The following is a 22739-nucleotide window of genomic DNA, read 5'->3' on the forward strand; positions in this document are numbered from 1 at the left end:
ACAAGGGGGGAACAGTTCCGGTGTGGAGCTATAAATGAATACCACGAGGATCTCTACTTTCAATTTTCAAGCGACTGAAGCTGAGAAGAGGTACCTTCCTCTATGCGTGCCCGCTTGGTATCCCGCCCATCACTGCTCTGAGCAGCGCCACCGCTCACTCTACGCTTTTCTTTTTCGCGCTGATGCTCTGCACGACGAGCTTCTTTGTCCTTTTCCTTGCGGTGGGCTTTGGATTCGAATTCGTGCCAGTCGCCTTCGACATTTGCGAGCCTAGTGAAAGGGTTGTTAGTTACAGAGGATGAAAGGATAAGAAAATGGCTGTCATGATCAGTATAGCAGAAAATTAAACTTACTCAATAGCCTGCTGGGGCCCTGGTTCCTCTGACGTGAAGTATGGGTGTGTGAGGACCTCCTCAGCAGAGGGTCTTCTGACAGGATCATACTGGAACATCTTGGAAACGAGGTCTAAGGCAGCAGGGGACAGGATATTTTTATAAACATCGTCAAAGGTGCGTGGTTTCCGCTCTGTCGGGCGTAATAGCTCAAACCACGGCATTTCGACAATATCAGGCCAGTCAGCGCGGGTCGGAGTGCCCAATGAATTGTATAGCTTCTCAAGTTGACTGATCTCGCCACCCTCACCGGGGAACACGGCTTTCTTGGTAAACATCTCTACCCATACACATGCAGCACTCCAGATATCGACGGCGGGGCCATATCGAGTTTCTCCTAGTAAGAGTTCTGGTGGGCGGTACCAGATGGTGATGACGCGGTTGGTGTAGTCTAGCTGCCGGCTCTTAGAGAAGAATCGCGCGAGGCCGAAATCAGCAAATTTCAGTTGTCCCTGATTACTGATGAGGATATTAGCGGCTTTGATGTCTCGATGTAGCACCCCGCGGTGGTGCAGATAATTTAAACCATCGAACATTTGTCGTGCAAGATGTTTCTTATGGGCAGCTGTGAGAGAGAATGTCGGATGGTTGATGAGGCCAGTCAGATCGTGAGACAAGTACTCGAACACCATGAAGCATTCGTTTTTCTCTACCATAACCTCCTGCAGACAGACAATATTATCATGCCGGAGATGTTGGAGCAGTCTAATCTCACGAACGGCCGTAATGGGGAACCCATCCTTCTCACCCTCCATACGTATCTTCTTCAGCGCGACCATATTCTTAGTATAAACATGAATGGCCTTGAACACCTTGCCGTATGTTCCCGCTCCAATAACCGACTCGTTTCCGGGTTTTCGGTAGTAGACAGAGTCGGACTTGGAGAACTCTTCAGATATCGTTGGACGTGGCTTCATTCGCTTCAGGATTTTCTTCGGTTTCTTACGTTCTGGCGATCGCTCTGGCCGTCTCTCATGTCGGGGCTCCACTCGTCGTTCATCCCGTCGATCACGATACCTCTCTCCTCGATTGTCAACCCGACGGTCGTTTCTCCGCGAGTCTCGTCTGTCATCTCTTCGATCCAGCCGATTACTAGACTTTTCCCTCGGTGGAGGAGCATTCGATTGTTTGTTCTTCGTTGTCTCTGCCGCCTTTGGAGGGGGTTCACGCATCCTTTGTGCAAGGTCGGGCACTGGCTTAGGCGTAGCCGGGGCCGGAGCCTTTGATTTGAAAGCGAAACTGAATTTTCCTGATTCTTTCTCTTTGGGTTGTGCAGGGGCACCCTGTTGTCGATTGGGAGGCGGCATTTTCTTTGAATCTTGCTTCTCCGGTTTGGGCTTTGAGTCTTCGTCTTCCACCTGTAAATCCTTGGATGGGCGGAATGGGTTATCATCTTCGTCAATTTCAGGCGATAAGCGCTCATCTGGAAGGTGAGGATGTTGAAGCGAGCCCCCAGGAGGTCCGTGTGCTCCGCGGCCACGTCCACCGGAAGGAGTCCATTGCAGATTGTTAAAATGGCTCCCTCTTCCCCGTTGTTGCTGTTGTTGTTGGGTTTGTGTTTGGGGTTGTGGTTGTGGCTGCGCGTTCCCATATGATTGCGAACCTGGTCCAGAAAATCGACGATCCTGGGTTTGATTATATTGAGTGCCCCGATATCCCGGAGGGCCACCTCTATATGTCTGACTAGAGTATCCTGGTTGTCCGTGGGCTGCGCTTGCGGAATACGGCTGGCCTTGGTAATACTGTCCCTGAGACCCGCCCTGCGGAGGGGGATAAGTCGCCTGTCTATAAGGTGGCGAATAGCCGCCCATTTGTCTGAATTACATCGTTAGTTTCAAGTCATGATGAATACCCGGCGTTTGTACGATTTACTAACCCTTGCTGCCCATGGTATGGCTGCTGGCCAGTCCACGATCCCCTACTACCACTGTACGGAGACCCTGATTGCGGGGACCCAAGGCGGGAGCTCGTGGGCGTCACATACTGTGGCGAGGTATTGTAAGATTGGCGTGTATCGACCTGTGGACGAGATGGTCGGCGTGAGCCACGCATACTGTGGTTTTGAAAAGTATCCCGTATCCGAGCATCATTGTCGGTATTTTGATTCGGGTTCCCAGCATCGAAGCTAGGAATGGGACGAAGAGGGGATGGAGAGCGGCGTGGGTCATCCACAATAGACTGGATTGGACGCGTAGATTGCATTTCTGTGCTTTTTCGATAGTTCGGCGGTGGTGATTGCCGCGAGCCTCTTGACACTAAGGAGTGACGGGATGAAGGGCGCGGGGAATGATCCACGTAGTCCTTTCCAGGCGGAGGACTCCGAGAAGCACGACGCGGGGATAGGCTGCGTCTTTCTATGAATGAATCTCGGGATCTGGAACGCCTGCGGCGAGACTGCAAGTAGTCGGATGTCGAGACTTCAGAACGAAGGTCCGCCGGTCGGTAATCCTTGCCACGGGGAATCGGGGCCCTCCTCGGGGAGAAATTGCGATTGGGTCGACCTCTGCCTCTCTCGGGGCGGTCTCGATTACGACCGTCTCGCCGCTTGGGGCGTGGGTGCGGCTGAGGGCGAGATGGCGAAATGCTCCGACTTCGTTTCCGCTTGGGGGGCGGGGCAGGAGACTGTGGTGGTAAATTTTTGTGGTCAGCCCGAGAAGTTACCTGAGCCTCTGGCTGACGCGTAGAATCTCGCTGTTCAGTGTCTGCAGCCCTAATGTGAGAGGAAGGAGAAAGTCGTCTGTTCCTATTACTAGTATAATTGCTATTAATGTGTTTCTTATTATCTCCCCTCCGGCCTGTCTGGGGACGACGGGACGATTGATTATGATTAGCGAATGAAGCACCACGGCCTCTAGATCTTTCGTGGCCACGGCCTGCCCCACGACGCGAGGCCGGCGGTGATCGTGGACGCCGCTCAGGCCGTTCGCGGTCTCTTTCTCTGTCTCGTTCTCTGTGATGTGGATGTGGGTCGTCTCTCTCTTTGTGGTCGTCGTCGGCTCTCCACTGGTCTTTCATCAGCGGATTCCTTCGGGACCCAGCCATGTAATCGTTAGCGGCATCTGGTTAAGAATCGGTTGAAGGGATAAGTTGGCAGCAGTTGTGTCGGGAGAGAGGGGGTTGATCAAGAAACGTCGTGCGGAACAGAAGGACTGGCGATACTGGAGATTCCTTTTGCGCTAGCGGCGTTGAGGGCTTGGCGTCAACCGGAGTCAGCAACGGGCGCCCACAGGCACTCACTGCGCAGTTCGGTTTCTTTTTTTCTTTTCTTTTCTTTTTTTTTTTTTTTGCTTTTCTCTTTTTGCTGTTGAAATTCCCTATCTGTCGCTGGGATTACATGCAATCCAACAATATTCTCAGATCCGAAGGCCTGCCACAGTTTCAGATGGACCCCTAGGATATGCGAGAGTGGTTGGCTGTAGCGGTCTGGAGGCTCCAGTAGCGTAGCGCGACAGGGCTTTGTAGTAAATATCAGATGTTCCTCAATGAGACAGTGAGTTGCAAGACTATATATATAGTCAGAGTCTGGCGCCGCAGGTTGATAATCCTGTTCCGTCAAATTTGCCGTTGGAGAGCTTTTGTTGTAGGTTGCAAGAAGCGTTGTTGGGGGGTTGGTGTGTTCCTCTGGTGGTTACCGCCCGTGTCTTGGTAGCTCCAGCAGCAAATGAGTCCGCCGATTGCAAAGAGTGGTGAGTCTACGATTGTGTCCCAAATTGATGACAGCCCAAAACAACAACAGCGCCCACAGGAAAAAAAAAAAAAAGCCCCAGCATCCTCCCATTTAACCACTGTGGGAATACAGAGATTGTCCTGTGGTTTTCCCATAAATATATTCCCGTCCCATCTGAGTTTCTCTCCCTGCCAATGGGGTTCGACACCAATTGTTCCGAGAGTTTGTCACGGAGCACGTCCAGTGGCTAAATATCACTTTTCGTAGCTCTCACTCTCTCACAGCTTCTGTGGGCCAGTCAGGCTGCGAATAGTCTCTGGTTCATTGTCGAGGGAATCCAGGACATTCTGATGTTGTTCTGTTGTTTTGTCTTTTTCACGGCTGCTGCACTTTAGCAGCATCATGTCACACACATATCTATCTACGGTATGGAAAAGAAGCAATATATCCTGATCCGACATGCAAGTCTTCCCCCTCCTTTATGTGAGGTGGGCTGTAGTTTCCACCAAAAAACTCCTCTGGCTGATGTGGAGTTAACATTTCCAGTCGTCGATAGGACATATTCCTAAAGATCCCCCGTCTTTCTTTAGCTCAGGTGCTGTTATATATACGGTCCATTGAGCGAGACAACCTTGTGGTCTAGTAGCAGTAGCAGTAGCAGTAACGGTGCCAATAGAAGAGAGTGTCTAGTAGGTGAGGGAACATACACCACGGTGAGTGACGTACCTATCTGTACATGCCCTCAGCATATTCCATCGCGCTGTACAATTAATCTTCTCCCGTAGTCCATGTGACATGTTGAAGTTAAAATAGGGGTGTACCGCGGGGCTGGCCTGGACGATGGCAGCAATTGAGCGTCGCGATGTTGTATGTTCCAGACGTGGACTGGCAATAGTCATTTTACAATTGATTTGAGCAAATGAACCCCCGTGCTAGCCAGCAAACGGGGTGTGCTGTTGCAAAAACAAAATATGCCAAAAAGTGCCCTCCCAGTCTCAACAACGGCACAACAACGGCCATCCTCCGGCCGTCAAGACATGGAAATCAACTAGATTAGACCCAGGCGCGGAAGCAGTCGCGTTTCTCAAATAGAAGGATCGAAGCAGCGTAGGGTGGAGGGGGCTCTGCGCAGTGGCGTGTGGACACTCCGGAGGACGGGGGGTGATGTTGACGGCTATTTGGCGGCCTCGGACATCACCAACTACAAAGTACGAAAAGGATACCCATCCATCCTATCCATCTATCGCTGGTCAAGGAAAACGCCCCTCAGATATCGTGCACCATGGCGCTGCATGGGCCCCCTAAAGACGCAGATGCTCATCGTTTGTCGACATTCCCCAAAACACTGAGTGAACTTAGGACGTCGAGGCACCTAGGTCTTCGAGGAGAAAATTTAAGGGCGGCGGAATCACCAAGAACATCGCAACGAGACGCTAGACGCGAGCACTCCAGATACGAACCCCACCAGGTACATACCTCTGTCTGTCTCCAAACAGAATCCCGGTTAAACTGTCTAAGAAGACGGCCGGTTGCTGGGCGGGCGGTACTTGGTCGGAGCGGAGGTGGGTTGGAGACGAGCGGTGTTGGGCGGGCTGGCTCTCGCTTACAAGGTTCCGAAGCTGGAAGGGTCACGTGGTAAAATTAGTCATCCAAATTGTCATGTGATTTGGGCCCTTCAACCGCGATTCTATGATAACTATAAACATGCCACAGCCCCGTCTTAAGGCAAAGGAATGACATTATGACATACGAAGGAGATCATATCTTGCAATCCAGGCCATTAACTATTATTCATTACCCACTAACTACCATATGCAGGTACCACAGCCAACATGTGATTGTATGCCATCCAAGCATACCCAATTAAGTATAACCAGCCAACAATCGCATAAACCAAGAAGAATAGGAGATTCAAATAAAAAAGGAACAAGAAAAAATCACCAGAAAAAAGAATGCATTAAGAGCATCAAAATCACCCCCTAACCCTTTTCGAAACAACTTTCCCAACCTCCACCTTCCCCCTATCCTCTACAGGCACAAGCAGCTCCTCCAATCCTTCCATCCTCTCCATCTGCCGCTTATGCAGCACAGGCAGGTAGTCCTGCATTGTCCTAGGATTAATATACCCCCACAGAAACATATCCGTATACCTCTGTTGCAAATCTAACCCCCTCCGGATCGATTCCTTCAGCAGCAGCTCATCCGGTCTCTGCAGCGGTACTCGATTCCCCGTCCGGCCCCAGCATTGGTATTGTACGATGCCTACCTCATGGGCTGGAACGCCGAAGATACTTAACCCCCGCTGATCCTGGCGTAGCTGGTACTTCCAACGGGCGAATAACCGCATGACGTCTAGCTTGCTGATCAGTGCTGTCCGTTTCAGTGTCCGCCATAGCATGGAAAGGCTAGGTTGTGCGAGTAGCAAGCGGCGCATACCATCCTTCCCACTACCAGTGATTGGGTCAGTGAAGCGCATGTCGAGCTTGACAAAAAACAAGGTGGCGAAAAATAGATCGACATCCGTGAATATCTCGTGGTTTTGAACTAGTGCTATTCGCCGTGCGTTATCTGGAATATCCATGAGGAGCCATATCTTTTTCATGGTTGATGTGCAGCGGTCTGGCACGGGGACGCCATCCTCCGCTAGGATAGTGACAATCTCATGGCAGACCATTTCGCGAAAACATACCATGAGCAACCAGCGGAAGGATGGAACTTTTCGAGTTTCTCCTAAAGCGGCACGTTTTGCAACAGGATGAGGGCGTAAACCTGGGTCTGGAATGCAGAGTTTTGCATAGCAGCGGGGCGGAAATATTTTCGCGGCCTCCGGAGCACGTGCGCACGCCTGTGCCTGGATAACAGTTGTAAAGCGAGTGTTCACCACATGATGGAAATCTTTGGAAGTACGATATAAAATCAAAAGCTCCTGTACACGCAGATGCCTCGTTACGAGCAAAGCCAGCTCCGGCCTTTTGAGAATTTCCTGGAAAATATTAAACGGGGCCTCATATTGATATCTGACTCCCTCAAGTCCTGGACCTCGACATGGGGTTTGGCCGCTACCCCTTTCAAGTTCTTGTTTTCTCATAATAAATAATTGGGAAATATTAGATAATGACAACAAATCAGACTGCGCACGCTCTGCCGCGCTGACGAACCGGTCTTGGTGGCCCCTGCATTTAAAACTAGATTGTCTTACGGTTTGGGAATCGAAGGTCTCTACCTGCAGCTTATCGTTAGGAGGGGCATCGGAGCCTTCACTGCATTCATTGACATTCCGAAAAGCCTGTGCCAAAGGTGGTAACCGCAAGGCTTTGATATTACGGCGAGGATTCGTTAGAGCTGGCAGAGTCAGTTGACGAACTGCGTTCGGGTTTGAGTGGTCTCTCGTCCTCATCGCATAAGGAAGACTGAAGTGAACGGGGAGCGGGAGCACTTTCTGACTTGCAGTTAGCTTCTCACCACCAGCTTCCTTTGCATTTGAGGACATGCCTTTGGGTATCAATGGGCCTAAAATCATTTCAGCCGCTCTCAGCAGCATGAGCAGCGGGTCCTCGCCAGTACTAGTTATGGGTGCCATTATTGTCGGCGGAACGGGGCCTGAAGAAGATCGGGACGACTTTTGCCCGGGATCTGGCGGGTTGGATAATGCGTCATGTTCTTCTGCTGACATGCCTGTGGAATCTCGCATCTCCGAGTTTGCGTGAGTTGTTCTCTGGTGTGGTATACTATTAGGGTTCGCAAGAATTGCATCCCATTCCCACGGCGTCCTCCGTTCAACCTCTTGCACTGACGACGGGGAACCCCCACTGCTTCCCAAGGGTCCCGTCGTCGCCAAATGTGGTTGCAGAGCAGGTGGGTCATTACCAAGTTGTGCCCGTTGCGGGTTCATTTCAGGCGAGGACATTTGATGCAACCTACCAGTTTGCATAACCCCGACAGGACAATTTGGACCACGAGAATCCTCAGTTTGATGGTCATCAATGCCATCGCTCTGCGACCCCGTGTGGTTTGGCGTCCGACCAGGGCTTTTTCTGGATGCAGGAGTTCCTATGGTCGTAGTCCTGCTCGCTCCCTGGCCAAGGTACCCGACTTGATTTCCAACTCCCTGGATTGGATAATTTCCAACAGCTTCAGTTTGGTTCGGCCCCAGAGGATGGTCAACATTGCTGTAACTTTCCTGCGCTAAGTTAGATTGAGGTCGACCTGTTGTCACTGGCGGTTGGGACTGTTCTATCTCCCTAGATTCGCTAGTGCGATTGGAATTGCGTCTAGTCCCTCTGTGCTCCACGCGGGTATATCTGCTCCTTTCCCTTTTTCCACTCTGTAGAGGAGGCCTCTGCGTTCCTATTCTTTGAGGCCATGATGCGGTCTTTTTGTGTCCTGTTCTATGTCCCTCCTGGTACTGGTGTAGCGGTGGTTGAGACGAATATATGTTTATATCCCGAGGCTGCAGTTGCTCCTCTGGCAGGTCAACTACTCTTGGAAATACCCCCGACCCCGGAATTGGTGGACCCAACTGATATGGAAAACTCCACCTCTGTAACCCCTCTTCCTGGAGCTGAAACTGGTGCTGCTGGTGGTTCTGGCGCAGGAGTTGGTCTTGTGGCTGATGTTGGAAATGATGTTGTACCTGGGACTGGTATTGCTGGGGCTGCGGCTGGTCCTGGTGCTGGAATTGGAGCTGTAGCTGCTGCTGCTGCTGCTGCTGCTGGTTGTCCCCAAGCTGCCTTCGGTTATGCTGTTGGAGTGGGTGCTGGTACTGCTGGTGTATCTGCTGGTCCTGCTGCTGCTGCTGCTGCTGGTGTGGGTTCTGGAGTTGATGGTGTATGTGCTGGATTTGCGGTTGGTACTGCTGGTCCGGGTGGTGCTGTTGGCTCTGGAGTAGGTACTGCTGGTTGTGTAGTTGATGCTGCTGCGCAGGGTGGTGTTGCTGGCTGTGGGGTAGGTGCTGCTGGCCCTGCAGTTGGTGCTGCTGCACGGGTTGGCGCTGAGTCTGATATGTTTCCTGTATCTGGTGCTGCTGGAAACGTTGCAGAGGCTCATATGCTTCCTGCTGTGGCATGTCCAAGTCCCCTGCTCCAAAAGCCATATTTCCTAGGGGTAGGTAACCCGGCCACGCCATATTCGTCCAACCTTGGCAGAAAATTTACAAAATAGAAGGAAAAGAAAAGAAAAAGAAAAGAAAACAGAAGAAAGAAAGAAAGAAATGGTGAATGCTTGCAGTCCTTATCAAAAGGGACAAGGTGCGCAGGCGAATCTTGATAAACCGAATGATCCAAGTTGGGGTTTCGCAAAGAGTGAGGATTTTCAGATCAATAAACAAATGTCTCCCTCTGCCTGGAATATTGGTGAATGAATGAATGGGTAAGGGTTGGGGTGGAATGGGTATTTATTATATGGGCAATTGGTGATTGAACGGGGGGGTTTTCCAATCACCAAAAATAGGACAACTCGGGATGGTGAATGGGCAACTTCTATGTGAATAGGGGCATGCAAGCGCGCGAATGGACGCGCCGATAGGAATAACACGAGCCTAAAATTCAGAATAAAATCAGGTATACAAACCGAGTATGTGTCCACAGACGAGAATTAAGGGGGGGCTAATGGGCTGCTGAGGGTATATATCTGGCATTGATAGATGTCCCTCAATACCTCGAGAATGGCGACTGAAATAGCGAAATGGACAGATGAGTGAGTGGCAGAATTGATGATGGAGACGCGGATAGCGATTGAATAAAGAATAGAAGAATAGCAAATAATTTAGCACCTTTACACTGTGTTAAACAATGATTACAGAGAGAGAGAGAGAGAGAGAGAGAGAGACCTCGTAACACTACACTGGAGGAGATATTTCAACTCCCAGTTCTTGTTTACTTTTCTCGAGGACGCCGTTTCGTTGCTATGGGTTGGGCTCCCTTTTGCTTTCCCCATATCCCCCATATCCGACAGCCATTTATTTCTCTCAACAACGCTTGTTTGTCTCTCGTTCTTGCTCCCGGCTGAATGAAGCCTTCTGGTACTTGCAATAACAATCTGTCTGTCCGCTGCTCCTTCATAGATTTTCCCTCTCATGCAGTTGTAATGTACCTTACCTTCGCCTAAACCGTATGTGTACCTGCGAGACATTTATCGATGTTTCTCATTTCAATCTCTTTCTATATCACACATCTATCTAATGTATACATGTAGTAGAAACCACAACCAAGAGAGAAAATCAAAGATATCAGAGAAAGCAAATAGGATGAGTTGAGTCATCATCGCATAAATGATCACACATCCTTCTTGGGCGGGGCATAATTTTTTCTGTGTTTTAACATATCTATCATATCACGGCTTTCGCGCACGGAAAATCATCGGGAACACTGAGAAAAAGGAGGCATGTTAAAAGGATCCGAATCCTTGGGAAAAACACGTAGGTGGGTTTTCTCGCTGCGCCGGTCCTGTTCTTGAAGTTGGATTCAAGAAAGGGTAAATGGAGGTAGTTGAATACAGGGAAGTATTGGGTATCCAGTATATATCTTCCGAGCGAAGCCTCAAAGGGGGAGTGAAAAGAAGGAAGAGAAAATAAAAATCGATGAAAAGAAAAACGCAGCAAGGATGAAAATGAAAAAGAAAACCACGTAGGAAAATATAATGGCAAATGGCAACAAACAGAAATCCAACCCATATATATGACAATGTGATAACGATATCAGGATGAAAAGTGTTTGCTTGCCTGTTGAAACGGCGAGCGCAGAAAAAGAGAGAACCAACAACAAGAGAAAGCCAGCCAATGCCCACCAAATTTCGTAAAGCCTCTATGATGAAATGGCTTTGAAAAAGAAAAAAGAAAAAGGGGTTCAAAGACCAAACTCCGGGTTTAAAAAAGAGTCGTAGAACAAACAAAGTTAGGGCGAAAAGAAAAACGATTCTATCATAAGGTGACGGTTGGTACACTGTGAACGAACTATCGGGCCGGCGGGAAGTATGTCTAGAAAGAAGTGAGTCGACGATAGTGTTCCAAAGGGAGAAGCTACCGTACAGAGTGTTAGAGGGTGAAATGTTGGAAGTCGGTGATTTGCGTAGAAGATGGCCTGCATCTGTGTATGTGCGTTGTCTTTGGTCGTTCATTCCAGGAACTCACGTCTGGGGTATATATACATGTGTATTCCAGCCAAACCCCCCTCTTTCTTTCTCTCTTTTTTTAAGGAGAAGTTCTACTTCCGATTAAGCAAACTAAGGAACTCCTCTCGCGTCTTCGCACTCGCCCGCATACAGCCAAGCATGCAACTCGTCGTAGTCGTGCTGCTAGTCTTCTGCACCCCACGCATCACCATGCACAGATGGCTCGACTCCATCACGACGGCTACGCCTTGTGGTTTCAGCACTTCGGCGATGGCGAGGGCTACTTGCTTCGTTAGACGTTCTTGCACCTGAAGGCGGCGTGAGAACATCTCTGCGAGGCGGGCGAGTTTAGACAGGCCGAGGACGCGGCGGTCGGGGATGTAGCCAATGTGCATCTGTAGGATTGTGTTTCTATGGTCAGTAAATCTGTATCCCCATCTTATGGCCTTTCTTTAAAAAAAATAATATGAAGGGCTGGTACGGTGGAGAATCATACCTTGCCCGTAAACGGGACCATATGATGTTCGCAGAGCGAGAAAACTTCGATATCCTTCACAATGACAAGCTCGTCGTGGTCTTCATGGAAAACAGCACCATTAACCAGGTCGCGCACGTTCTCCTCATAACCCTTTGTGAAATACATCAGCGCTTTCGCGTATCTCTCCGGCGTACCAAGCAGACCCTCGCGCTGCGGGTCTTCCCCAATACATTCCAGTATCGTCCGCACGGCATCCGCGAGTTTCTGTGTTCGTTTTTCACTTTCTTCTGGTGTAGCTTCGAGACGTTCGCGCGTACCGACGCCTGCACAAGATTATTAAATATTGAGGGGGAGAAAAAAAAAGGGGGTGTCAGAGGAGAGGGGATACACACTTGGCCAACTCAGCCCGTCAAAATCAATTGGTGGATTCAGGGTATAAGGGCTCGCAGGTCGACTAACAGCAGAAGGTGGTGTTAGAGATCCCGTATGGTCTCTAGGATCGCGAGGTGGCTCGCTGAGGTTTCGTTTAGTAGGACGGGGAGCAAGGGTAGAAGCAGTAGCAGTAGGAGTAGCGGAGGAGGTGATATGAAGCGCGGATATCTCTAATGGTCTGCGAGCGGCGGGCAATGGTTTTTCATTGACAGCACCGCTCTGTTCCACTGATATATTCTTGTGCTGATCATTAGGCACCCCGTTCTCGAGTATCTCATTTGTAGTTGGCATTGCCGTTTCCCCCGCGCTTGCTGCAGCTGCGGGGGGTATTTCTGCTACTGGGACCGGCTTTGGAACCGCAAAATCCGGATCAACCACCTGTTTCCGGGCGAATGAAGATTTGATTGATGAATTGAGGCTCTCCCGCTCGCGCACGTTACTTGGCATGCGCACGGAAGCTTGTCCGTTGAGGAGATAGGAGGGGATGGCGGATTTGGGCTTTGGGCCCAGTGGCGGGGAGTCCCCAGTCATTTGTCGATCTCGAAATTTCTCTCCGCCGTGCGACTGGGTTGATAAAGGAATGAATTGGGTTCGAGAAGCCGTGAAGTGCAGATATTTTTGCTCTTCTCGGTTGCCCGGTCCTCTAACTGACAATATTTATGTTTTGTCGGGGCATTTGCATAGGATTTTGAAAGTTATAGACTGAGGAGTGTGGTATATTTTCTTTTTTCTTTTTTTTTTTGTCTGGGCTGGCGGCGAGTTTTTTGGGAAAGATCAGAGTTTCGTCAAGGTTTCTGACTAAGGCTGATTCGCTGGAAGCGGCTGCTCGGTAAAATAAATCTCCGACGCTAGTCTAAAATAGAAAATAATAAAGGACGGACTAGATGGGAACAGTCCAGCTTATTGGGTAAAGATAGTGGCAATCTAAGGGACGTAAAGACTGAATTCGCTACTGAGTAACCGCTGCCTTTCAAATTTCACCCCAATATAATGTACCTACAAATACAGACGGAGCATAAGACAGAAAACAAGCCGTGAAATTCGTACACCTGAAGAAGGAACACCGAAAGTAATACCCTATCCCACCATGCCCAGAGGGAAATTTCAGCGTGTCTCTTCAAAGAGAATATAGGTTGTGGAAAAGGATACGCGGAAACCACCCCCCTTTAAGATAAGCAACGGGCACCAGCCAAAGCCAGCGAACAGTATGGACCAGATCGAGTCATTTTCAAGCGAGCAAAATAACTATGTTGCCCCTCATGATTCCAGCTCTTCAGTTGGAACATCTTCCATGTCTTTACCAACAATGGCATCAGACACTTTCCATACTTGAAGCAGGTTGTCTTCCGCCGCTGAACACAGAACCCACGGATCATTCAAGTTCCAGCTGAAATCGGAGATGCGGTTGGTATGGCCACCATGCATAAATAGTCTATCAAACACAATAGCGTTAGTATACTGATATTGATATGCAAGAAGAACATTCCTAGCCTGTTGAGGAGGGTACAGAATGTTCGGGCACCGTTGAAATAAGAAATGAAATGGTTAACTTACAGCTCAGGGGGTCCATCCTGAGCATCTTCAGGGGTCTGCTCCTCGCCAGCACGGCTGAGATCCCAGAACATGATCTTCCGATCGTAACTAGCACTCGCTAGCACTGCTTCCTCGAACGGATGCCAAGCCAGAGACGTTACCGATTCATTGTGGCACTCAAGCGCATGTAGCTTCGATTTAAGGTTTCGGAGATCCCAGATGCCAACACTCTTGTCCGCTGATCCGGTAGCAAGGACCGTTTCCTTGGCAGGGTTAAAGGCAATGGCATTTATCGCATCCTTGTGCTGGTCCTTGGACACCGAAGAAGCGCGGGTGGTGTCTGCTTCACGAATGTCGAGGATTTGAAGTGTGATATCGTCAGATACAGTCCCGATCAGGGACGAGTGGAGAGGGTGGTGTTGGACATCGTTGACAATGGAGGAGTGGTGGGTGTATGTCCGCGAAGGCTTAAGAGCTTTGTTGCCTTTCGTGTGTTGCGTGATATCCCTATAGATAATATTAGCACCATATACCTAAAGTGGGAATGAATGCTAGCCTCAAACGCGCAGGGGTGGCAAACCAAAGGCGGACGGTTTTGTCTTCACTTCCAGTAGCGAGATGGCCAATCAAATGAGGGCTCCAACTTAACCCAAACCCTTCCTTCGTATGCCCAAGTAACTCTAGCTCAGGGCTTACGTTACCCGTGGGAAGACTGGGGTGTCTCGAGCGGTCCCAAATCATCACTCTCCCATCTGTGCACATTGTTGCGATAACATTCGGGTTTTGTGGCTGGTATCGTGCTTTATTCACCTCGCCTTTGTGATCGATCTTTTGGACAATGTTAAATTTCACCTCCATGGGCGCCTTCTTTGATCCCCCGCCTCCATATCCGCCGATCTCCCCCCTCTCGTCATCGTAATCTTCCGCATCTGGAGCCGTTGGATTAGGTAGTTGGACATGTGCTATTTGAAGGTAGTTTTGGGCATCACTCGATGTATGCGTTCCAATGAGTAGGCGGTGGGTTGAATAGGGTTTATCTGGGACACTTATTGGGTGGTATCAGCGATGAGAGGCTCCGAGTCAGGAATCGCAATGTTGTCCAAAAGAACCTACGCTTGCTTATCTGGTAGCCATTGTGTAGTAAGAGTAGGCCATTCTAATGCTGTACTGAGAATCATATCATAAAGAAACGGCGCATTTTTCTTCCATGTCTTGTATTCTAGGGAACGAAATGTCAGCCAAAAGCACTCAAGGAGATAGCAAAAATAAGACGGGAGTAAATACCTTCATTAATTATCTTCTCCTCTGTTCTCTCTTCTTCCTGCTCCTCCTCTATGCCCACTAAAAGTGCAACACCCACAATCAGCAGCTATCTTGCGCGCACTCAAGAGCTCCTCACAAACCTTGATCAAAATCATCCATGGTGAAGCTTGGCAGTTCAAGCCTCGCGCACTTCCTTAAAGTGGAGAAAGCACTGACTTAGGTATAAGTCTCAGGAGATTCCAGAATATTTATCTTGCAAATTGGACCTCTTTGGGGCCCTAGAGTCCTATCGGAACGGTGGTTGTTAAAACGTATATTCGCAAAATGAAGAAAACGCGATTGTCGCGTTAATGAGCTCGGGACACGCTAGTCCTCTTTTCATAGCATTCGCCACGTGACGCAGCTCAAGGCCCCCCGGCCCAACTCCCGATTTGGATTCCCCGACATCTTGGGCGCAAGATCCCTCGAAGGTCATTAAAACTCCAGCTATTCACTCTGGGTGTATTTAACGGACACTTTTTTTCCCTTTTCACTGTTTTCCTCTTCATTCAGAGCTCCGAGAGCTCATCTTTTTTTCATACCTATAGAGTTTTGTCTATATAGGTTAAATTTGTTCCTGCTTCGTTATTCATTCGATCCAGTTCACGGCACCAACGTTGACCACATTTTTCAACTTCATACCACTTTCCTATCATTAATTTAACAAGTCGCAAATATGGGTGTTCCGAAGTTTTTCAGATGGATGTCCGAGCGATACCCCGCAATATCGCAGTTGATTGCAGAAAACCGCATCCCTGAGTTCGATTGCCTATACCTCGATATGAATGGCATTATCCACAACTGCACCCACAAGGATTCGGACTCGCCAACCTTTCGCATGACAGAAGATAAGATGTTCATCGCTATTTTTAACTATATAGAACATCTATACGGGAAGATCAAGCCGAAAAAATTGTTTTTCATGGCTATTGACGGAGTCGCACCGCGCGCGAAAATGAACCAACAACGAGCGAGACGATTCCGAACAGCGTTGGATGCGGAAGTGGCCAAGGAAAAGGCTATCAAACAGGGGGTTGAAATGCCAAAGGAGGAGGCCTTTGATAGCAACTGCATAACACCGGGAACCGAATTCATGGCCAAGCTGACACAGCAGCTGAAGTATTTCATCAATAAGAAAGTCTCGGAGGATGTGGAATGGCAGGGCGTGGAAATCGTTCTGTCCGGGCATGAGGTCCCTGGCGAAGGAGAGCATAAGATCATGGAATATATTCGGCAGTCGAAAGCACAACCAGGATACCATCCAGATGTACGGCATTGTCTATACGGCTTGGATGCGGATTTGATCATGTTGGGTCTACTAAGTCACGATCCTCATTTCTGTTTACTCCGTGAAGAAGTAACGTTTGGGAGGCAAAGTCAGAAAAAGTCCAAGGAGCTAGAACACCAGAATTTCTATCTTATGCATCTTTGTATGGTAAGGGAATACTTAGAGCTGGAGTTTCAGGAGTTGGAAGAGGCCGACGCTTTGCAATTTCCTTTTGATTTGGAACGAGTTATCGACGATTTCATTCTTATGGCGTTTTTCGTGGGAAATGACTTCTTACCAAACCTGCCGAATTTACACATCAATGAGGGGGCGCTGGCTTGGATGTTCAAGATTTACAAACAAGTTTTACCGAAACTGGGAGGATACATAAATGAACAGGGAACAATCAATTTAGAGCGGCTAGGAGTTCTCTTAGATTCGTTATCCGATGTCGAATTCCGTTTCTTTGAAGCGGAATATTCGGATGCCCGTTGGATTAAATCCAAAATGAAAGGCCAAGAGCCGGAGAACTCAGAGTCACCAGCAAATGCGAAGGATTTTACGATTTCACCCGCACAGAAGCACATTTTCAACCGAATCAAAAAATATGTCACACATCGCCCGGTGAATGATGAAGGGCAACCAATTCCTCTCGACCTCTCCTCTAGTTTACCAGCGAGGGATCGCAAATTCGTGGAGCAGTTAGCAGACGATCTGCACCTTGCGTGGACTACCATGTCCAACGAGCATGGTGATCGATTTTTGCGGGTACAACTGCCGTCGAAGGAGACTCAATCTAGCGGGAGCTCTGGCGACGAAGATGATGGTGACGATGAAGAAGGTCAAATTGCCCTTCTTCGCGTTATGAAGAGATACGAAAACGCCAAGGTGAAGGAAACGACGGCAGAGGAAGCTCAGCAAGCAGCTGAAAAAAAATACGAGCTCAAGTTCCAGGAGTGGAAGAACGACTACTACAAGTCCAAATTCGGGTGGGGCTTGGATAATCATGAAGAAATGCGAAAGTTGACCGAAAATTATGTGCAAGGCCTTCAGTGGGTTCTCTATTATTATTATCGCGGAGTTGCCTCCTGGCCTTGGTTCTATCAATATCACTATTCGCCGATGATTTCTGATGTCAAATTTGGCTTGAAAGCTGATATGAATTTCGACCTTGGGCAACCTTTCCGCCCTTTCGAACAGTTAATGGGTGTTCTACCGGACCGAAGCAAGCAAATTGTCCCTGCGGCCTTCCATGAATTGATGACTTCTCCAGAATCCCCGATCATCGACTTTTATCCTCGCGACTTCGAACTTGACATGAATGGTAAAAAGATGGAGTGGGAAGCCGTTGTCAAGATTCCGTTTATTGATGAAAAACGCCTGCTTGGCGCGATGGCCACGAAGCAACACTTGCTGACCCCAGCAGAGAGAGCAAGAAATGAATTTGGTGTTACGTTGAAATTCACTTATTCCCCAGATATCGAATACACATATCCCAGTTCACTTGTTGGCGTGTTTCCCGACATCGCCAAGTGTCACTGCATAGAAAATGTGTTTGACCTCCCAACAATGGAAGGTCTAGAACCTGTTGTTGGCCTTGTAGAAGGCGTTAAACTGGGTCACGAGGCATTGGCAGGGTTCCCTAGCTTGAAAACATTGCCACACAATGGGCAGCTAGGCTTCCACGGAGTATCCGTGTTTCAACAGGAGAGTCGTAACGAGAGCATGGTGGTAACGCTCAGCGCGCCAGAAAACCGGTCCAGTGTTGAACTGGCGAAACAAAAACTTGGTCAGCGAGTGCACGTCGGGTACCCATTCCTTCAGGAGGCCAAAGTGAGTCGCGTGTCTGACGAACTTTTCGATTACATGTATGTCGATGGAGAGCAGCATGTTGTTTCTATTCCGCATGCTCCCTCCCAAATAGATCAGTGGAGACGCAAAACCCACCAAATTGAGTCATACTATAGCAAAAGACTCGGCATGGTTGTTGGCGATATCGAGTCCATGGTCCACGTGCAGATGCTGAAGGGATTAATGAAGACGGACGAAGGCGCCACGGTCAAGGAGTTCGCTGATATCCCTGGTATTGAAACGGATTACGCTCTGCAGCTTGTTGTTGACCAGGTTATGTGCGAGGATGATCGGTTTATCGAACGAGAAGCTTTACCTGTCGAGGAGGAATTCCCGGAGGGAACAAGGGCCTTTTTCCTGGGTGAATACAACTATGGAGCGCCAGTGCATATTACTGGGCATGAGGACGGAAAATTGAGTGGGCTTGTTTCCGTCGTCAAAGGCAAGGAACCGGAATTTGGTCGAGATCTCACAAGAGCTGCCGAAAGGCTCTCTCCCTACAGCCCATCGTTCGCGATTGCCCGCAGTCTGAATCTGAACCCCCTGACGCTGGCCAAAATCACGTCTTCGTTCACGGTGGTCTTGGACAGCCAACGTATCAACCTAGGACTCAATCTGAAATTTGAGGCGAGGAAGCAGAAAGTGCTTGGGTATTCTCGACGCGGGCCCAGTGGATGGGAATTCAGTGAGAAAGCCATCGGTCTTATCCAGCAATATATGATCAAATTCCCTGAATTCATCGCAGGCATTCAACGAAAGCCACAAGGAGATGGCTTCCAGGCTACAGATTTCTACCCACCAGAAACAGCGGCTGCCAAAATCAAGGAGATTCAGGCATGGCTCAAGTCTATCGAGGCGAAGCATTTCGAACGTGTACCGTTGGAAGCTGAACAGCTCAATTCAGACCTTGTGAAATCTATTGAACAGGCCGCGGACGAACTCGTCCGTACTCGACCCGCACCTGAAGCCAAAAAGATGAAAGGCGTCCCGCGTAATGCATTATTAAAGCCAGCTGATGCGGAGCATCGACTAGGCAACCAGTCATTTTCTCTTGGTGATAGGGTGGTTTATGCACAGGAATCTGGCAAGGTCCCCATCGCCACAAGAGGGACTATCGTTGGGCTCACGCGCACATCCAGAACACTTCTCCTGGACATTGTGTTTGACGTCTCCTTTATGAGCGGCACAACTCTGGGGGACAGATGCTCCCCATTCCGCGGTTCGACCGTTCCCGCATCATGCGTTCTAAACGTGACCAACAGACAACTTGTCGCAACGACCCGCGCGGCGGCTGAACAAGGCAGATCACAACAACAGCGACAACAACAGCCACTAACCGTTCAGGGCTACGGAGCTCCACTCGGACCAGGCGGAAAGGGCCAGCTGGAACATGCTCCCACCCCTCCGCCTCTACGAGGCAGTTTCCGTGGCGCTGTTACAGGTCAGTTAGGTGCGTCCAGGGGCATTGGAACGTTCCGTGGCCGTGGTGGCCACGGCCAGTCGGAGCAAACATTGCCGATTCGCAACCACTATCCAACCAGTGGCTCACCGCAACCGCCTAAAGACATTCGCGGCCGGGGTGGTCGGGCTAATTTTGGCAGTAATCAGAATGGATATAGCCCCCGTGGGCTGCGTGGAGGGCCACGTGGAGGTATTGGTGCGTCGCCTGCGACTCGCGCTGGCTATGTTTCGGTTGAGAGGGTGGACCCGCAAGAAGATGTTGTGCAGCACAACCCGAATTTCAGACCTCGATCTTACAATAACGTTCCTCCGCCATCGTCTTTGGAACGTGGGGGAAGTGGTCGTGGTAGAGGCGGTCGTGGTTTTGCACGCGGTGGTGGCAGGGGTGTTAGTCGTGGCCAGGGAACCACATCTGCCTGAAGGACTGAAGTTCTTTTGATATGAAAGAATTTATAGACCTTGGTGTTGACGACCCTGGTTTCTTTTTTGTTTTTCCTTGTATCACATAATATTCTACGGAGTATAGTATGTGAGTGTGATTGGCAGAAAAAGGAGGTACACAATATTTAATACTTAAGTATATCTGGACATAAATATGTGTATCCGTCTATCATGAACTTGTTTTGCACTTATGATATGACGATGATGATGACAAAGGGATTTTCTTTTCTTCCTTAGCACCAGGTGTCATACAAAGACCTCCATTCCTAAGGCGAAGAGCCTGCAGTTACTAATGTATGTAAATAATGTACTTCATTTTCATCATGGATAAAATTTACTCTGTACATTGGCTCTTTAGGTATTGAAAACAACCAAAAATCTGTTCTCAACACACTTGATCAATTCATACTTGTACCTGTATAATGCCTGGAAATTGGAGAAGAAAAAAGAAGAAAAAGGGAAGGCAATCGATCGCATGAATCTTCGTGCTTTGGTAACTTCATTGAACATACGTGAGCCTTGGTTGTGAAAACACTATCAGATAAGCGGCACAAAATGCATAGTAGTTACTGTATTATGTAGATGCTAAGAGGGGAATTAGCGGAGACAAATCAGACGGGAGATAACAGCACACAGAATCAATAAAAAATGAGTATGAAAATTTTGCGATTCCGTCACTCCAATTGATCTATTCAAATCTCAACTGCCGCACTACAAAGAAGAAGAATGAAACGAAACCACATCTGTAGCTAAAAGAAAAAGAAAAAAAAAATCGAAAGCAGCTCCAGACCCCAGGCCACACAAATCATGATCGGGACACAGCCCCTTTCGCCTTGCCGATGTACGTCGTGAAGCGGGGGTGGGCCGGAGGTTGTGTATCGCACGGCCACGTATTTTGGAATGCACAGAGCACAGAGTGTGTCAACCAGGCAAAAAAAAGTCAACTTTCCATTGTCAGCCAGTCCATTTGACTGGCTGATTACCCTTTAATCTGTGAAAAGCAGCCCCACATTCTCTGCCTCGCGAGATTCCTGTTGGCTTCGCAGGGTCAGAGACGGAAAAGGGGACAAGGTCCATTGCCATTGAGGATGATGATTAGAGTTGAGTTAAGTGCATCTACACATGCGCAGGATAGGATGCAATGCGGAGGCCGATAGCTGCAGGTGTGGCCTGTATGGTATGGCTGTCTTTCTAGGTTGGTTCGCGACGGGGGGAGACTTTCCGCGCGCAGTATCCCCCGCATGCATATTTGACATGGGGGACCCTGACATTCCGCTTTAAGAACATCTCTGATAGTTATTGCATCGGATGAGGCCCCCTTGACACGCCGTCTATGATAGCCTATTCGGCATATGTTTTTGAGGTTATGCTGAGGCATCAATGGCGCGGCAATAGAATAATATGGGAGAAGCAGAGTCGGTTTGTCTCATTTGGTCTGCCCCATTAGTTAGTGCCAATTAAATACTTCCGCTAAGTGACCAGCATGCTCTGGGTTCAGAGCTCCAGGATGTAAATAAGAGCGCTGTACTCCGTAGAGTCCATTCTTTAGCACGATCTGAAACTGTTTCTATGAAGGGTGGTGATATTCATGGCTGGACAGGTGGTTCTCAACGCAGGCAATTTGTTGATCATTATTGAATCTTGATGGTCAGTAGGGGTATGAGACAAAGTTGCAAAAGAAAGAAAAATCAGCTTGTTTCAGTGTGATGCATTAGGTACCTAATAAATGCCGGATGGGAATTGATGCTCAGCTGTCAGTTGTTCAGGGTTGGGCAATTGTAGTGATATCCATGAGAGACGATGACAACCTGATATTCAATCATCCTATTCAATCATCCTATTCAATCCATTGGCTCATCAGCAACCAGCGTCTCACTCATCAATGATTCAGTTCTACTAATTATCCTGCCTGTTAGTACATACCTTTCCTCCTTAAACGCTTGACCAAAGAGTCATGCATCTGCTTTGGTTGCTTCCACCCACCTTGAACAGCTCGGACAACACTTTTATTATTCGGAATGAAAGGTTAGCGTTAGCAAAACTTACCTCCCATTTAGACAGCTAACTAACTAGCGCTGACCCACTAACTAATTAACTAACTAACTATGTGAGGTTAGCTATCTTGAAATTGTAACTACGCAGTACAGCACGTCTCGCCTTCCGCCATCCTGAAAAGTCTGTGTTATCAATTTCCCCGCTTCCCTGCGAATTCCGCCGAAGAAACACTTACTAATTATATTATTATTAGGAACGATCGTCTGAGCTGTTTTATGGTAGTTAGTTAAAGGAATAAGAGAGACTAGGGCTTCACGCTACAGCAGCGTGCTTCTACATTCTGCGAGTTATTCCCTGCATTCGCCCAATAATGACATGACGAGCAACATCCTACCCCTCTCAACATGCCTCTAGTCCAGCGCGCGCAACACCCAGAACGACGTTTCTATTTGCCCTGGCTTGCGAGATTTCCATCGAGTCTTTCCCCTCGTAGAAACCGGGGGGGGGGGGGGGGGAGAAGCCTTGGAAGGGTCTCCAATTCATTTGACAGCAACGGCCCAATATATTAATGGAGCTCTTTCAGGCATGTATGTACAGCACATACCACCGATGTGCTGAAAAAGCCTGGAAACTGTCTTTTTAGTGCACAGAGAGGAGCTACCTAGTAGTACGGAAAATTAACATAGGATCTCTTGGACAGCTGAATCTCCTGACAGACCTGACAGTGAACTTGGACGCGTGTTGAACCACGGGTTGTTGCTCACTGCTTTTCTTGAATCAACCAGATCTCTCCGTTTCGCAGTTAAGTTGACA

The 22739-nt window shown here is 48.8% G+C and overlaps 6 protein-coding genes across 7 annotated transcripts; 1 reads left to right on the plus strand and 5 right to left on the minus strand.

The window, feature by feature from the left end:
• Nucleotides 1-59: 59 nt before the first annotated feature.
• BDCG_04429 (CMGC/CDK/CRK7 protein kinase) lies at nucleotides 60-3434 on the minus strand (the record flags this gene model as incomplete). The annotated part of the gene is made up of 3 exons (XM_045420090.1): nucleotides 60-270; nucleotides 354-2207; nucleotides 2269-3434. 3 exons carry the CDS (start codon nucleotides 3432-3434, stop codon nucleotides 60-62), a joined length of 3231 nt encoding a protein of 1076 aa, XP_045276264.1.
• A 1158-nt stretch (nucleotides 3435-4592) lies between these two features.
• Nucleotides 4593-9206, minus strand: BDCG_04431 (the record flags this gene model as incomplete). Of its 2 annotated transcripts, XM_045420091.1 has the most annotated exons (4): nucleotides 4593-4698; nucleotides 4786-4944; nucleotides 5536-5678; nucleotides 6044-9206. In XM_045420091.1, 4 exons carry the CDS (start codon nucleotides 9182-9184, stop codon nucleotides 4593-4595), a joined length of 3549 nt encoding a protein of 1182 aa, XP_045280873.1. The 2 variants fall into 2 exon arrangements, with proteins under 2 accessions (XP_045280873.1, XP_045280874.1); XM_045420092.1 differs by lacking the exons at nucleotides 4593-4698; nucleotides 4786-4944; nucleotides 5536-5678 and having other exon boundaries at nucleotides 5830-6411; nucleotides 6496-9151.
• A 2052-nt stretch (nucleotides 9207-11258) lies between these two features.
• On the minus strand, nucleotides 11259-12607 carry BDCG_04432 (GTP cyclohydrolase I; the record flags this gene model as incomplete). Its single annotated transcript, XM_045420093.1, has 3 exons — nucleotides 11259-11561; nucleotides 11663-11967; nucleotides 12037-12607. The coding sequence occupies 3 exons, from the start codon at nucleotides 12605-12607 to the stop codon at nucleotides 11259-11261; spliced, it is 1179 nt and encodes a 392-aa protein (XP_045276265.1).
• Nucleotides 12608-13333: 726 nt separating this feature from the next.
• On the minus strand, nucleotides 13334-15031 carry BDCG_04433 (histone acetyltransferase type B subunit 2; the record flags this gene model as incomplete). Its single annotated transcript, XM_045420094.1, has 6 exons — nucleotides 13334-13508; nucleotides 13631-14116; nucleotides 14190-14654; nucleotides 14723-14828; nucleotides 14894-14950; nucleotides 15013-15031. The coding sequence occupies 6 exons, from the start codon at nucleotides 15029-15031 to the stop codon at nucleotides 13334-13336; spliced, it is 1308 nt and encodes a 435-aa protein (XP_045276266.1).
• A 556-nt stretch (nucleotides 15032-15587) lies between these two features.
• Nucleotides 15588-19910, plus strand: BDCG_04434 (alkaline phosphatase D; the record flags this gene model as incomplete). Its single annotated transcript, XM_045420095.1, has 1 exon — nucleotides 15588-19910. One exon carries the CDS (start codon nucleotides 15588-15590, stop codon nucleotides 19908-19910), a length of 4323 nt encoding a protein of 1440 aa, XP_045276267.1.
• Nucleotides 19911-20979: 1069 nt separating this feature from the next.
• On the minus strand, nucleotides 20980-21309 carry BDCG_04435 (uncharacterized protein; the record flags this gene model as incomplete). Its single annotated transcript, XM_045420096.1, has 1 exon — nucleotides 20980-21309. The coding sequence occupies one exon, from the start codon at nucleotides 21307-21309 to the stop codon at nucleotides 20980-20982; it is 330 nt and encodes a 109-aa protein (XP_045276268.1).
• Between the last annotated feature and the right edge of the window lie 1430 nt (nucleotides 21310-22739).

The sequence above is a fragment of the Blastomyces dermatitidis genome (assembly GCF_000003525.1).
Source record: "Blastomyces dermatitidis ER-3 genomic scaffold supercont1.4, whole genome shotgun sequence".
NCBI classification, from domain to species: Eukaryota; Fungi; Ascomycota; class Eurotiomycetes; order Onygenales; family Ajellomycetaceae; genus Blastomyces; species Blastomyces dermatitidis.